Source organism: Ceratosolen solmsi, unplaced genomic scaffold, assembly GCF_000503995.2.
Source record: "Ceratosolen solmsi marchali unplaced genomic scaffold, CerSol_1.0 scaffold1, whole genome shotgun sequence".
Classification (NCBI taxonomy): Eukaryota; Metazoa; Arthropoda; class Insecta; order Hymenoptera; family Agaonidae; genus Ceratosolen; species Ceratosolen solmsi.
In genome coordinates, this window is record NW_011948415.1 from 16065054 (window position 1) to 16083182 (window position 18129).

At 34.7% G+C, this 18129-nt stretch overlaps 1 protein-coding gene across 1 annotated transcript; it reads left to right on the forward strand.

The window, feature by feature from the left end:
- Positions 1-6133: 6133 nt before the first annotated feature.
- alpha-Spec (alpha spectrin) lies at positions 6134-17892 on the forward strand. Its single transcript, XM_011508269.1, has 7 exons — positions 6134-6380; positions 6465-6696; positions 7117-7793; positions 7824-10763; positions 14392-17365; positions 17455-17621; positions 17701-17892. Exons 1-7 carry the CDS (start codon positions 6228-6230, stop codon positions 17827-17829), a joined length of 7272 nt encoding a protein of 2423 aa, XP_011506571.1. The 5' UTR covers positions 6134-6227; the 3' UTR covers positions 17830-17892.
- Positions 17893-18129: the final 237 nt, after the last annotated feature.

Below are 18129 nucleotides of genomic sequence, written 5' to 3' on the forward strand. Positions count from 1 at the left end.
TGCACATACTTAAACCCAAGATTTTTCATTTTTAATCAAGGAAAATCATCGTTGGCTTTACAATTGTATTTGATAAACGAGAAAACATGCAATGCGAATCGAGGGCTGTGAAAAACAAATTTTAAAAAGGTAAATACGAATGGGTTTAAGCGCTGCGAATTTTTGAGTGGAAATAGGCGTGCGCGTTTTCTTTATGTATTTGATATTTTTAAATATATAGACAGAAAGACAAACAAAAATAAAAAGGAAGAATATGAAAAGAAAAGTATAGAGAAAGAGAGAAGTTGCGTGAGAGAATCGAAAGAGAAAACAGACAAGACAGACAGAAGACTCAGGCATGCACTCACGCACTATATATTTTTTATAAATAAGAAATGGAGCAATTGTTGTTTTTACTTGTGCTGAGGTGATGATTAAGGTGCTGGCTATTATGAAACACATTCACACACATACACTTGCATACACACATTATACACGAGGTCCAAGAATGTTATTTAGCATTATAATGTTACTGATTCGTAAAAGATTATTGAAATAAATAGTATATCTGTACATAGAGTATAATTTTAATATATATATATACATATGTGTGTGCGGGCGCGCGCGCATATGTGTATGTGTGTGTATGAAATTGCACGTGTGCGTGAAGGTATGTTTGCGTGTTATGTATGAAATATTTGAAAATTGTATGTAATATATCTATATATTATATATTATACCCACATATGCGCTAAAACCTAACGCACGTGGACGCACACACAGTGCACACGCTCCACATACACATACGTGTTATACATATATATTATGTAGTGACTCTGAGATTATGTCACGTTGGAGAGGAAGGGCTAAGTTATACCGTATTAAACTTTTTCTCATTGCCTTTTCAAATGTGAAGAATACATGTTATTAAGAATTTTTCTATTCATCATTTCTGGTTAATTTCAATGAAACTTCAATACGCACATAAAATAGCTTCCATCTAATATAACAGCAAATATAATTTTCGTTAAATAGAAAGATAAGGACAGTGTCAAACAATTTAGGAAATCGCCCTTCCTATGCCCAGGGTGTAAAAATAATAATAGTAATCATTATGAAGATAATTAATTTATTAACGTTCTGGGTCGTGATGTGAAAATACTTCAAGTTTAAATTGAAGATAAGTTTTTGTAAATATTATTGAGTGGAGTCACTTATGAGAATGCGTTATTGTTTAACATTAATAATATAATAAGCTACGCTGTAATTTGAATGAAAAGACAAATGCAAATGTGTAAATGTACGCATGGAAACGTAAACGTATGAGCGTAAAAGTGAAATTATTGTAAGACTCATCAGTGCTCTCTGAACAATTTTAACTCGACGAATAGTCTCGAAAATTTTCTTTAAAATAAAGAGAAGGAATAATGTATAAAAATAATATAAAAACGAAATACAGTAAAGTACAGTTATCCAGTGCTGCCAATAATGCCTGTTACAGTCTCAAACGATGTTGGGGTGCATCTAACAAGGACAAGAAACTTCTTTTTTTGTAGTTCGCTCATAATGTGTTGGGACTGCAGACATACCGATGATACAAAACGGATTGCCTTTATGCATTAACAAAGTGTTGCCTTCTAACAAAAAAGAAATTAAATATAAAAGACAAACAAAGAAATACAAAATATAAGTGTCCCATTATGATAATAATTATAATTTGTACCCCGATATTTAAGGGAACAAAAAAAGCAGACGATATGTTACTGTCCTCCATCCTGATCGGTTTTCCCTCATATACGTATAATCAAAGAAAAAATTAACAAAACAAATATACACGAGGCACATATATTATCAACAAAAAAGAAAAAAAAATACATTCAACCTTAACCTTTATGCAAAAAAAGTTAGAGATACGGAGAGACATTGAATATTTCTATAGTATGAATCAATCCACAATAGTTAGTACAATATGCGATGTTAGGGGCGTATAAGCTTTACTTTTATCATTGATTAATTTTATTAGTAAAAGTTAAAAGTGGGATAATAATAATATCAAAATTTAATAAAAATCGAATTAAAAAAAATTTAATGAAAAGTTAAAAATGATAAATTAATATATTAATAGCACTTTAAAAATTTGTTACAATAAATACCTACATTTTATTACATTTTCAATATATTTTGAAGAATTTAAATTATTAAAATTATTGATATTTTCTATGAAGAAAATTAATCTATTAGAAAGAATTATAAATACAAACTTTTACATAAAGAAATATAACTTTTCTATTAATTAAATAAATTATTGATTATTCTATACATAAACAAATAATCCAATGATTTAAGAAGATATACACTTTCGTAATTTGTATGCAACTTCTATACACAATGACATACGTTTTTAAAATACGACCTATCACACGACAGAGGTCATATTTTTAGGGAAAGTAAATTTATATATCATTCATAACATTTGACTACATTAAAGCATAATTTAATGAGTAAGACTCTGTTATAATAGGGATAAAGTATATGAATATTTACTTGTAAAATATATGAAATGCGATGGATTGATATATGGAACTCTAATGTAACGTTCTGTGATTCGTTGTTTGTAGGTGAAATTTAATAAAACACAATGTATAATACAATGTTTTGTTTTTATTAATTTTTGTATCTGTTCCAACCAAATATTTTGATTTACCAATTAGAATTCAATTAGAATTAAAATAAGCAAATATTTAAATATACGACATATAAACTAACTGACAAAAATATTCGAAAAAAATATTTAAAAAATATAATTAAAAATATTAAAAATAAATATACTGTTTATGCTCAAACATATATGTAGTATTATTAATAAATTAATAAAAGCTCGTATAAAAATAAAAATCTAAGATTATTTCTTTATTTTTTTTTTATTAAACAATAAAATGTATTATTATTTAAAAAGAACTTGAAAGTTTTCTAACAAAATACATAACCTTGTCAACAATTAATTTTATATTTGGATATATACATAAAAATAATAGTACATTATAATATTACAAGTAAAATTTTGTAGATAGACACGTATGTACGTATACACTCCTTTTCACACACATGCACAGTTTGTTTGTTTGCCTGATATCTTCTATTAATTTTTTTATAATTATTAAGTAAATTTTTTATTTTTTAAAATACTCTACTTAGATATAAATTATTAATTAGTGTTAAATATGAATCTGTAATCATAACCAAATTAAATTGAAATTATGAAACAACACTATGTAAATACCTTTAATATTGATTATTAAGAAATACTAGACATGTTTATAGTTATGATATTAAAAATGAATTGAATTTTACATAAAGGCCAGCATTTTTAATCTAAGAAAAATATATTTATATTTATTTCAAATATAAATTAAACATAATTATATTATTTTTGAGTAGATGTTTTTTTTTCAAATAATTTCAAAAGTGCATATATATCAAATTTCTATATAAAATATAAAATATATAAGTTTCATTATTATTTTAAATATAAATTTACCAGAATGAAGCATTTTGTTATATTTTGATTAAATATAAAAATTATGTAGCATTTAACAGATAAATAACAATAATAGTATTAAATAATCTTTTAAAGAAGAGATAGTAAAATTCTTAGTAGATTCTTATTATTTACTGAATAAAATTATTTTATTAATTTTCATAAAAGATCGTAAAATACATTTCAGAATACTTTTCTTTAAATGTTTCATAACACAATCTAGCAGTATTTAAATCATTTTTGATAAAAAGTTTAAATAAATCATATTAATATTCATAATATTATAATATTATATAATTAAATATTATTATATTTTTTTAGAAAATTTTTTAATTTGTTTTGTTTATATATATATATATATATATATATATATATATATAATAAAAATGTAATTCTACAATGAGCAAAAGAAAAATTTAATTAAATGATCTTTTACATAATCTCGAAAATTTTGTATTACATCAGTAAAATAATATATAAGAATAATGATTGTATATAGATTTCTTTAAAATATATATTTAAAAATGATATTTAAAAAATTGCTTTTTTCTAGTAATAATTAGTAAACCATGAAATGTAAATTAGGTCTTATATTTGTAACGCAAATAGTTGGAGTCAGTTAGTTTCTACATAAGAACATAGCAGTCGCATGACTGATCATATACTGCAATGTGTATGGAGGTGTGGTATTCCATGCATATACAGATATTACGTTAGATCATAAATATTTTGTAAACATAATGAATAAGACTACAGTGGTATGAAAAAACGCTGTTCGATTTAAAATGTTCATAATTATCTTTTAATTAGTTAATGACTGCACACGAGGAGTTTATACTTTAAAACAGAAGTAAAGTTAATTAATTTTTAATCGATTAGTTTTCTATGATTTAAATCACTCATAACGATACTAGTTTTATCATTTGGAAAGTTTTCAACGATAAGTTAGAAAAGGATAGCTAAACAAACAGGAATACAAAAACAAGCATGGGAAAATTGTAATTTATTATAATTATTTTTTATTAATATTTGTTTCTATCTTTGCAGGTAAATTTAAAATAAATTCTAATCAAAATATGACATATCAATAAGATATGTTTATTTTGAATTATTAACTAATGTGCACATCATAGGTGGCTTTTGAGCTATTAAATCAATAAACTTGTGCATATGTAAATTTAAAATATTTGTATTTTTATCTAAATTTAATTACCGTTAATATAAGATTTAATTCTAATATAAAATAGGTAATAGATGATTTACAGTATTAAATTTACTAATTATGACAACATATAATATAAATATAATTGTCCAGATTATATAAATTTATATTTTTAAGTTAATATTATTTTAAATGATAAATAAGAAGTTGTTGAAAAACTTGTAAATATATTTTTAAATACGTATTATTTAATTATTATGTTCATTATATAATGTTTCTGACTATGAGATATTCTACAAATTATAATTATATATAGTTCATATAAATTAATTAAATACGTAATGTATAAAGAGTGTAAATAAATAAATAAAATGAATCAAAATCACATACTGCATGCGCAATAGAAATTTGACTTGATTGGTGCTTATTCCCACTTAAAGTAATACTAATTCGAAATTGAAAACTACAAAAATAATATATTCATGTAATAATATAGTAATTTATTAAGGAATATTTACTAAAATTTTGATTTTTTTAATTATTTGTATTAGAACTAAGAAAAGTACGAGGTAAGTTAGTGATATTATTTTCTAGTTTCAACATTGTGCAATTCTTATAAATTGGCTATGTAGTAAGAATGTAATTAGCAATATTAAAGAATACAATATTGTCAAAATTATTGAGAGTTTATTAAGAAATAAGAATCAACAGTTTCTTAAAAATGTCATATAAAATATTTAAAAACATGCAAATACATGTAATAAATTTATAAAATAAAAATTCTTTAAAATATATTTATAAAATTAAAAACAAATATTTTATATCATTTCTATACGAATCTATATAAGAATATTAATATATCTATTAATAAATATAAACTTAAGTTTTATAATTTATAATTATACGTACTTTATGTTTTACTCTTTTGATATTATACTAATAGCCTTTATTCGGTTAATATTGTATAACAATTTTAATATTTAACTATTTTCAAATATCTTATATTATATTTTATACAATATTATATTTGAAAATAGTTAAATAAATTTTTTTCAAAGTTATGGTATTTTGCATTGGTCAATTTTTCAATTTGTATTCTTCAATTATAATCTAATGTTAAATTTCGTTATATTTCGCGCGTTTTCAAATACTAATGATAAAAGACCTTCACTGCGCATGTGGAGATGCAAGATTCGATATAAGATTGCCGATATGTGAAGCTTTGTATGTATATATATATGCAGTAGTAGATTCCAGCATAGAACGCTGTAAAATAAATTACTTTATACAAGTAAGTTAACAAAATTATGAACTTGGCATTAATAGTTCAAATTTAATCGTATAATTTATACAAATTTAATTGGAATATATATATATATAGCTGTATAGTAAACATTATTGAATGAAAGAACAGGTATTCTACTATTGATGTAATTAATGTTTTAGACAAGAATTTAGTTGTTCTGTGCCACACCCGTGCGGCCATTTTGGCCTAGCAAGTGCGAAGGTAGGATAAGTTAAAAGGGCATTTGAAGAACTAGTTTAATAATGGATCAGCAAATCACACCAAAGGAGGTAAAGATACTTGAAAATCCTGAAGATATTCAGGAAAGAAGAGAACAAGTACTGGGTCGTTATGCTAATTTTAAAGCCGAAGCTCGAAATAAGAGAGATAAACTCGAAGATTCTCGTCGTTTCCAGGTATCCTGAATTTCCAATTATATTAACTTTTCCTAAGCATATTTATAGGTTTTTCGATATTTCTACATTATCTTTTGATTTTAGTATTTTAAAAGAGATGCAGATGAACTTGAAGGTTGGATCTATGAGAAACTGCAAGCTGCTTCAGACGAAAGTTATAAAGATCCGACAAACCTCCAAGCAAAAATTCAAAAACATCAAGCTTTTGAAGCAGAAGTGGCAGCTCATTCTAATGCAATTGTTCTGTTAGATAATACTGGAACAGAAATGGTCGCTCAACAGCATTTTGCTCATGATATAATTCGTAAAAGACTTGGTAAGCAAATCTAAAGTATCCATTTTTGTTTAAAAAATTATTGACTAAAACTTTAGTGAAGTTAATTTAGAAGTAAAATCTAAATAATGATATACAATTGCAATATTTAAATGTTTTGCACAGCTCTTAGTTAATTTTAGAATTAAAAAAAATATCAAATTAAAAAATCTGGGAGCTTTTTCTTTGACAATTGTATATAATAAAATTTTAAGTAAATGATTTGATAAAAGTTTTATATACTTGTGACGAAGAATTTATATATTAATATTTATTAATAATTCAGAAATTATTTTGCTTAATAAGATATACTGCAAAACTTATTGTTTGCATATTTTTTATCCTAGATTTAAACATACAAATGAATGAATTTTATTGTAAAGAGTCAATATCTAACAGAATCAATTTCTTACAATTTTTAAGAGGAATTACATCGCCTTTGGGAACTACTTCTTTCACGATTAGCTGATAAAGGTTTGAAACTTCAACAAGCCTTGGTTCTAGTACAGTTCATTCGTCATTGTGATGAAGTAATGTTTTGGATTCATGATAAGGAAGCATTTGTAACAACAGATGAATTTGGCCAGGACTTAGAGCACGTAGAGGTGTTGCAAAGAAAATTTGATGAGTTCCAAAAGGATATGACAAGTCAAGAATATCGTGTGACAGAGGTAAATGAACTTGCAGACAAATTACTACTTGATGGACATCCGGAACGTGACACAATTTTACGACGTAAAGAAGAACTCAATGAATCTTGGCAGCGTCTCAAACAATTGGCCATTCTTCGTCAGGAAAAACTTTTTGGCGCTCACGAAATTCAACGATTTAATCGCGATGCCGATGAAACTATGGCGTGGATTGCTGAAAAGGATGCTGTTCTCTCATCCGATGACTTCGGTCGCGACCTTGCAAGTGTGCAATTATTACAGCGTACTCATGAGAATGTCGAGCGCGATCTTGCTGCTCTTGAGGATAAAGTAGCGACTTTAGGAGCTGAAGCTGATAGACTTGCAGGTGTTCAACAGCCTGAACACGCTCAACAGATTCAAACTAAACGTGCCGAAATTCTTCAGTCTTGGGAGGGTCTTACTTTGAAGGCTTCAGTCTTGGTAGTTCTTACTTTGAAGGCCAAAGAGCGTCGCCAAAAACTTGACGAGTCACACAGTTTACATCGCTTTCTTGCAGACTATAGGGATCTCGTTTCATGGACTAACGACATGCGTGCCATTATTTCGGCTGACGAACTTGCTAAGGATGTAGCTGGAGCCGAAGCTCTTCTGGAGCGTCACCAAGAACACCGCGGTGAAATAGATGCACGTGCAGATAGCTTTGAGGCTAGTACTCTCGCTGGTGGACGTCTTCTCGAGCGTCAACACTATGCTGCCGAGGAAGTTGCTCGTAAGCTTGAAGCTTTGAGCGCTGAACGTAGTGCTCTTCTCGAACTGTGGGAACAACGACGAGTTCTCTATGAGCAATGCATGGATTTACAATTGTTCTATCGGGATACCGAACAAGCAGATGCTTGGATGGCCAAACAGGAAGCTTTTCTTGCTAACGAGGATCTTGGTGACTCACTTGATGGGGTTGAGGCTCTTGCTAAGAAGCATGAAGATTTTGATAAGTCTCTCGCTGCTCAAGAGGAAAAAATTCGTGCTCTTGACGAGTTTGCGGGTAAACTCGTTGAAGGGGGGCATTACGCAGCTGATGAAGTATCCCAACGTCGCTCTCGACTCCTTGAACGTCGCGCTTCTTTATTAGAGCGCTCGGCGCGTCGACGACGGGCTCTCGAGGATGCTTATCGGTTACAACAATTCGAACGTGATTGTGACGAAACAGCTGGTTGGGCTCATGAGAAGCTGAAATTCGCAACGGATGACAGCTATCTTGATCCCACAAATCTTAATGGAAAATTACAAAAACACCAGAATTTTGAACAGGAGTTGGTAGCTAATCGAGCACGCATGGAAGAACTCGTAGCTCAAGGTGACGCATTACGCGCAGCCGAGCATTATGCAGCTGACCGTGTCGCTGAACGTATTGATGAAACAGCAGCACTATGGTCAGAATTAGGAAGAGCAAGTGAACGAAAAGCTGCGAAACTTCAGGAAGCGGCGCAACAGCAACAGTTTAATCGTACGGTTGAGGACTTGGAGTTATGGCTGTCAGAGCTTGAAGGTCAATTGTTAAGTGAGGATTTGGGAAAGGACTTAACAAGTGTACAGAATTTGCTTAAGCGACAAGCCTTACTCGAAGCAGATGTAGCTTCTCATCAGGAACGCATTGAAGCAGTAGCTCGAGCTGCAGAACGTTTCGTTGCCGGAGGACATTTTGACGCGGATAATATCAGAACGAAGCAAGAGCAATTAGCCAGTCGATATGCAGCACTGACTGAGCCGACATTTGCCCGCCGTCAGCGTTTGCGTGACTCGTTACGTGCCCAGCAGCTATTTCGTGACCTCGAAGATGAAGAAGCTTGGATACGAGAAAAGGAGCCAGTAGCAGGAAGTGCAAGTCGTGGTCGCGATCTTATAGGCGTGCAGAACCTTATGAAGAAACAGCAGGCTGCTTTAGCAGAGATCAGTAATCGAGAAGCACGGCTGGCGGCAGTTCGCGCAGCGGCTGAAGCGATGCTCGTCGAGGGTCATTTTGCTGCTGAGGAGATCAGTCAGCGGCTTTCTGGCCTTGAGGAACGTTGGGCGCAGTTGAAGGGACGTGCACGTCGCCGACGCGCAGATTTAGAAGACTCATTACAAGCGCAGCAGTATTTCGCCGATGCAAATGAGGCCGAATCTTGGATGAAAGAGAAGCGACCAATTGTCGTAGGTGCAGATTACGGTAAAGACGAAGACAGTAGCGAAGCCCTACTTAAAAAACATGAGGCTCTACTCAGCGATCTGGAAGCCTTTGCTAGTACAATTGGGGCATTGGCGGCCCAAGCAGCAGCCTGTCCCCAACAAGAAACTCCCGCGCTTGAAGCAGCTGGCAAGGAATGTGTACTCGCACTTTACGACTACGCAGAGAAATCACCACGAGAAGTTTCAATGAAGAAAGGAGACAGCCTTGCTCTTCTCAACAGCAGTAACAAGGATTGGTGGAAAGTCGAAGTAAACGATCGTCAGGGCTTCGTACCAGCGGCATACGTTAAGCGAGTTGAACTAGAAACGGGCTTAGGGGCTTCACAACAGAGTTTGACACGTGAGCAGGGCTCGATTGGAGCCCGTCAAGCACAGATCGAGGCGCAATACAGTGAATTGTTGCGTGTAGCACGCGAACGCCAGGAGCGACTTAGCGAAACAGCCAAAGCCTATGTATTAGTACGCGAAGCTGCTGAACTTGCAGCCTGGATCAAAGATAAAGAGAATCATGCTCAAGTTCAAGATGTAGGTGAGGATCTTGAGCAGGTTGAAGTCATGCAAAAAAAATTTGATGACTTTCGTGCAGATTTGAAAGCGAATGAGGTGCGCCTTGCGGAGATGAACGAGATCGCGGTACAGTTGGTAAGCCTCGGACAAACAGAGGCCGCTCTTAAAATTCAGACGCAAATACAAGAATTGAATGATAAATGGACAGGTCTTCAAACGCTTACAGCGGAGCGGGCGAGTCAACTAGGCTCAGCCCATGAGGTACAACGCTTTCATCGAGATGTAGATGAAACTAAGGACTGGATACGAGAAAAGGACGCGGCTCTTAATAATGATGACTTAGGCAAGGATTTACGAAGCGTACAAGCGTTACAACGCAAGCATGAGGGTCTGGAACGTGACTTGGCGGCTCTAGGGGATAAAATTAAGCAACTCGATGAAACGGCTAATCGGTTAATGCAATCACATCCAGATACAGCTGAGCAGACGTATGCAAAGCAAAAAGAAATCAATGAGGAGTGGACGCAGCTCACCGCTAAGGCCAATTCACGCAAAGAGAAACTTCTTGATTCGTACGATTTACAACGTTACCTTAGCGACTATCGAGACCTTATGTCCTGGATTAATTCAATGGTGGGTCTAGTTGCATCCGAGGAACTCGCCAGTGATGTTACGGGCGCTGAAGCACTACTTGAACGTCATCAGGTACATAATCTCTGGACTTACTTGCGTCAGTATTGTAATAAATACAATATTGACTTGCTTATATTCAACTTCAATCTATTTAAAAAAAACGAGAATATTGTCTCATGTTATTTTGTAATTAAGTTAGCAATTGATTTAATCCTGTATCATAATTACTAATAAATAAGATGCAGTTTTGAATTATGAAAATTTGTATTCACTTTTCTGATGGTTTAGTTTAATGAAAGAAATTAATTTTCATTTAATCATTAAACTTCAAAACCTGGCACCATACAAATCTCGGTTGGCCAACTAAAATGAATCAATTAAGAATTTAAAAGTTAAAAGCGATTCACTTTTTTAGTATATTATATAATACTATATTATTTTAAATTTTAAAGTGACATAATGGTTAAGTTTTTAAATCGATTTATTCCATTAATTACAGTTTTTAAGCTCGTTACGAGACGAATGTTATCGGTATGTTATATATATATATATATATATGTGCGTGATAATGAATGAAGCATGATTTTCCATTATTAATATTATAAAATTCTAACTATTATAATTTAAAACTTTTTATGGAAAAAAGATAAATTCAAATCAAGCTATTCGAAAATAATAGGATTGATGTTGTGCTCAATTATTAATTAAAATAAATCATACCTATTCTTTAAGTTTGGAAATTGCGCATTAAAATGAGTTTTTAAAAATTATTTTATTTTATTGTTTTTTAATATATATTTTTTTCTGTTAATGTTTATATAGAAAAGTGTCTATTTTTTATTTCTTATTTCTTCTTATTTCTTTTAACCAAATGTTTAGAATTCCAGTCATCCGGTGGTCGAAGAACCAGGATGGCTGGATTAGACTATGACCACCAGTTTATTGGTGGGAGAAGTCAGGATAAGTGGAAGGGGTAATTCAGTAATTAATAGGTCTTTTTTTTCGTTCTGATTGTTGCATTTATTTTACAATAACACTATAATGATTCTCAGTTGATAATGAGAGTTGTGGTCTGATCCATGCAGTTCTTTGGTGATTTCACTTGATGGAATCTTGTGAGTGTAAGAGTGGGTGTACCACAAAACAGGGTTACGTATGGTGCGGAAATTGTGTGCGTGCGTGTGTGCGTGTGTGTGTGGTGATCGTGTTAGTGATTACTTGCGAGTGCCTTGTATGTTTTTTGGGCCTACTGGTCGAGGTTGGAGATAGAGATTGTGCTCAATCAAGATGCGCGAGATTCCCTTAATCTGTAGGAGTTGAGGGTGATGCGATGCTCCTTCAGCACCTTGCAGGTCTGGTTATTGAATGCTTGTACAATTGATAGCGTGTAATCTCCTTGGCGGTTCAGACGATAGCAGTCCGTTTAATACGCACACGAAGCGGAAGGCGTGTTCACTCCGTGGCGGCTCTGCTAATAGAGAGCGCCTATTCCATGATGATGATCTTGCTAAGACAAACAGTATCCTGTATCGTGGCGTTGTCACTAAGAGAGAGAGAGAGAGAGAGAGAGAGAGAGAGAGAGAGCGAGGCTCTTAGCATGCTTGCTTTATATATCCACGCGACAGTTTAGACATATGGCAACAATTAATAGATTTTGCTATGCAGAGACTAGATTAACTTGCGAACGTTCAAGAATATAGCTTTAGGAGTTTCGAGAACTCCAGGAAGCACAGCTTTAGACGGTTGTTTGGCCAACCGACGTTGCTATGCGGAGACTAGATAAACATTGTAGGACGTTCCAAAGTAAAGCTTTAGAATGTTCGAGAATTCTCGGAATAAAATGTTCATAAAAATTCGAGAGCTTGAAGGATTATAAATTTCCGAGAGCCAAAGTCTTGGAAAGTACTCCAATCCTGAACATTCCGCCCACCATCAACAATTTTATTAATGATTTCCTTCCTCGGGGATTGGTAGTACTGCAAGCTCGACGTACCGGAAACGTAATTTCAGTGAGGGTGTGGAGTAATATCCTGAATCGAGTGCCCTGTTTCTCACAAGTGTTTTCAGCGTGATGCACGAGACTTGATCCCGAGAATCTGCTTTTAAGAGTGCTGACCTTACCCTTACGTTCAATATAGTAGCATGTGATGCCGTTTTTTACACTTCGTCCAATTTTGTTTGCACACGCAAATGTAGTGATGCCCCAAGCAGTTGTAGCACAGGTGTCATTTACTTACGAAATCCTTTTTTTCAACAATCAGCATTTCATTGAATCTTGAACATACGGCCACCAAATGTTGCTGTGGGCAATAGTCGCGTATCTTGTTCTGCTTTGGGATACCTTGTGGGCCGTTCAATTCAGTCATTAATGATGACTGGTAGGCTCTCGCCGATTTCTTCTTCGATGGATGAGACTGGGCCGGGCTTCTTGAAGTCGAAGCTTCTTTGATATTGTCTAGAGCGTTTACTCGAGACATTAAGAATGTCTTGAGTTGTTCAAACATGGGGCAGGAGTTGGAGACGCCTAGTGAGTCTTTAGCCAGACGACTATGCAGTCCCACGTATTGTAAGTGGTTGTGATGTCTAACAAGCGTAACTTTTTTAACAAGTCATTTGCATCAATCACCAGATCACCTCTACATCCTGTGTCGTACTTTTGACTGTTATTGAAGTGGAGAGGAGTTGGTTGAGATGAGATTGAATTGACAACAGGGTGTTCTCATATCGCTCTGTTACAGTGTTTCTTGGCTGCCTTTTCTTGAGCGATACGTCTTCCGACTTCCTTGTGGTCCTTGTTGATTCATTTAATCCATGACGTAGCTTGTTGATGGTTGATTGCACATATGAGTAACACTTAAGTTCTTCTGCAAGCGCGTTCTTCGTGAAGTATTTATGATTTTTAAACGCAGCCGGCCATGTTGTTCAACATAGCTGTGCTCCTTGTTAACGGCCTTGTATAGGTCGTCAACCAGTTCCTTTACGCATTGGACTTCTTGAATGTATGTATCCAAATGAGATGACAGGAATTTTTCAGCTAGCTCCTTTATTGCTGAAATGCGATTCCAGTGGCCTTGAGTTTTCAACATGTGTTCAGTAGGTAATCCTTCTGTAGCGACGCTGTGGGTAATGCGTTCTTCACCTTCTTGTGCGATAGGTACTTTAGAGATTTTGTGGTCTTCCTTGATTCCTTTTTCTCATGGTTTGGCATTTTCTTAGTGATGATGTAGTATGAGAGAAAAACAAGAGTGGAATAGTTACAGTGATGTGTCCTTATGATAGAACTGGAGTGTTAATGGTATACGATCAGAGTATGTAGTGGCACGTCTGTTCTGTCATGTGATTACTGAAGAAATGCACTAATTTCCACTTATCCGGCTCGAAGGACCAAATGTATAAACGTTTTTATTTTTTTTATTAAAATAAAATGTATATCAGAGGTATATAATTTTTTTATAAATGACAAAAATATAGAACAGAAATAAAATTAGTCTTGAAATACGATTAATTGGATCAATTAAAGGGAAAGATATTTAAATTCTTGTCAATCGATCGATTGATTAAAATAAGAATTTAATAATTATATCAATATTTGTCATAATAATATTAATAAATTGAGCTTTAAACAAATAAGTAAATAATATATTATTTTTTTAAATGATTATAAAAAAAATTAAAAATATTAATAAATTTTGTTTTTTAGGAACACAGGATGGAAATTGACGCGCGAACTGGAACCTTTCAGGCTTTTGAACTTTTTGGACAACAACTCCTTCAGTCCAACCATTATGCCAGTGTTGAAATTCAGGAAAAACTCGAATCAATGAGTGAAGCTCGTCAAGAATTAGAAAAAGCTTGGATCCAGCGACGCATGCAACTCGACCAGAATCTTGAGCTACAACTTTTCTGTCGTGATTGTGAGCAAGCTGAAAACTGGATGTCAGCCCGAGAAGCCTTTCTTGGTACCAGTGGTGCTGAGGCCTTGGAGGGCGATGGTCCCGATAATGTTGAAGCTCTCATTAAGAAGCACGAAGATTTTGATAAAGCTATTAATGGCCACGAAGAGAAAATTGGTGCCCTACAAACTCTGGCTGATCAATTGATCGCTGCTGAACACTATGCCGCCCGACCTATTGACGAACGCCGTTGTCAAGTTCTCGAACGCTGGCGACATTTAAAAGAGGCTCTCATTGAAAAGCGCTCACGGCTTGGTGAGTCTCAAACGCTGCAGCAATTTTCGCGCGATGCTGATGAGATGGAGAACTGGATTGCTGAGAAATTGCAGCTTGCAACCGAAGAGAGTTATAAGGATCCAGCTAATATTCAATCAAAGCATCAAAAGCACCAGGCGTTTGAAGCCGAACTTGCAGCTAATGCTGATCGCATTCAATCAGTTCTCGCTATGGGCGGTAATCTCATCGATAAACATCAATGTGCTGGTTCAGAAGAAGCTGTTCAACGACGCCTGGCGTCAATTGCCGATCAATGGGAGTACTTGACACATAAGACTAGCGAAAAATCAATGAAACTAAAGGAGGCTAATAAACAGCGCACTTACATAGCGGCTGTTAAGGACCTTGATTTCTGGCTTGGTGAACTGGAAAGCCTATTAAGTTCTGAGGATGCTGGTAAGGATCTCGCATCAGTGCAAAATCTCATGAAAAAACAGCAACTTGTTGAAGCAGATATCGCTGCCCATGAAGAACGAATACGTGATATGAATGCTCAAGCTGATTCGCTTATTGACAGTGGTCAATTTGAAGCATCGGGTATCCAAGAGCGACGACGTAGTATAAACGAGCGTTACGAACGTGTTCGCAATCTCGCGGCTCATCGTCGTGCACGACTCGCCGAAGCCAACACTTTACATCAATTTTTCCGTGACATTGCGGATGAAGAATCTTGGATAAAAGAAAAAAAACTGCTAGTTGGTTCTGACGACTATGGACGTGATCTTACAGGTGTACAGAACTTGAAAAAGAAACATAAACGCTTAGAGGCAGAGCTTGCAAGCCACGAACCTGCAATTCAAGCTGTCCAAGAAGCTGGTGAAAAACTTATGGATGTTTCGAACCTTGGTGTTCCTGAAATCGAGCAACGACTTCAATTACTTGGTCAAGCCTGGGCCGAGCTCAAGCAGCTGGCAGCTACTCGTGGACGACGACTCGATGAGTCCCTCGCATATCAGCAATTCCTGGCGGAGGTAGAAGAAGAAGAAGCGTGGGTCGCGGAGAAACAACAATTACTATCTCTCGAAGATTACGGTGACACAATGGCTGCAGTTCAAGGTCTTTTGAAAAAGCATGAAGCCTTTGAGGCAGATTTGGCTGCACATGGCGAGCGCTGCCGCGAAGTGCGAGCCGCAGCCGAGGGTCTATTAGCTGCAGGTAATCATCGTGCTGAAGCCATTAGTCAACGAGGTCAGCAGCTAGCGACACGACTTGATCAGCTTGGGACTTTAGCTGCAAGGCGCAAAACTCGGCTCGCCGATAATTCAGCTTATTTACAATTTATGTGGAAAGCGGACGTTGTTGAGTCATGGATCGCAGATAAAGAAACGCATGTACGCTCAGAGGAATTTGGTCGAGATCTATCTAGTGTTCAAACTCTTATAACGAAACAGGAAACTTTTGATGCTGGTCTGCATGCCTTTGAGCACGAGGGCATCCAAAATATCACAGCTTTAAAAGAAATGCTTTTGGAAGCAGGTCACGAACAAGGTCCTGCAATTCGTAAGCGTCACGCAGACGTAATTGCGCGCTGGCAGAAACTTCTTGCAGATTCCCAAGCACGCAAACAACGTTTATTGCAAATGCAAGATCAGTTTCGTCAAATTGAGGAGCTTTATTTGACGTTTGCTAAAAAAGCGTCAGCCTTTAATTCGTGGTTCGAAAATGCAGAAGAAGATCTTACAGATCCAGTACGTTGTAACAGCATCGAAGAAATTCGAGCCCTACGGGAGGCGCACGCCCAATTCCAGGCAAGCCTCTCATCAGCTGAAGCTGACTTTCAGGCACTGGGCGCCCTTGATCGACAAATCAAAGGCTTCAATGTTGGTCCCAATCCGTACACTTGGTTTACCATGGAAGCCCTTGAGGATACTTGGCGTAATTTACAAAAGATTATCAAAGAACGTGATGTCGAGTTAGCAAAAGAGGCTCAACGTCAAGAAGAGAACGACAAATTACGTAAAGAATTTGCGAAACATGCCAACGCCTTCCACCAGTGGCTTGCAGATACACGAACTTCTATGATGGAAGGTTCAGGTTCACTTGAGCAACAGCTTGAGGCCACCAAAAGAAAGACACAAGAAGTCCGAGCGCGCCGACAGGACCTAAAAAAAATTGAAGACTTGGGCGCTATATTAGAGGAACACCTCATTCTTGACAATCGCTACACGGAGCACAGTACGGTAGGCCTCGCTCAACAGTGGGATCAACTCGATCAGCTAGGTATGCGCATGCAACACAACCTCGAGCAGCAAATTCAAGCACGAAACCAGTCCGGTGTCTCAGAGGGTGCTCTCAAAGAATTCTCAATGATGTTCAAACATTATGATAAAGATAAAAGTGGACGTCTCAACCATCAAGAGTTCAAGTCCTGTCTACGAGCTTTGGGCTATGATTTACCTATGATGGAAGAAGGACAACCCGATCCAGAATTCGAAAATATTCTTGGTCAGACAACGCATAACTATTTTTATTATTGTGGTTCCTTTATTGGCATATTCAATTTTTTATTCTTATAATGCAATTCAATTTTTTAGATATTGTTGATCCAAACAGAGATGGATTCGTGTCTTTGCAAGATCATATGGCCTTCATGATTAGCAAAGAGACCGAAAATGTTCAAAGTTCGCAGGAAATCGAAAATGCTTTCCGAGCTATCACAGCTGCAGATCGTCCTTATGTCACGAAAGAGGAATTATATGCTGTAAGACTTTTGAACAATTTTTCTAATTCATAATTTCGTCAGTTTCATATAAATTATATTTTGCATTGTATCATTACAGAATCTTACAAAGGAAATGGCAGACTATTGTGTGGCAAGAATGAAAGCGTATATTGATCCTAAAACAGAAAGACCCATCACCGGTGCTTTAGATTACATAGAATTTACGCACACATTGTTCCAGAATTAATTTATCTTGACTATGGCATATTTTTTAAAGAATGTATTAATTAAAAATATATTGCTTAATTCATGTTAAATTAAAATTTTTAAATATATGCTTAAATATTAATATTTTCGCATTAAATACGTAAATCAATTCGTCTATGAAGTGATTAAAATAAATTTTATTCATTAAACATTGTTTTAATTATTATGTTTCAAAACTAAATATAAATTTGATTGACTTCTTCCAAATATCTGAAATAAGATAATTTAAAGTTTATTGTATTGTTATCATTATTAAATTTTTTATTTATACATTTTTAGT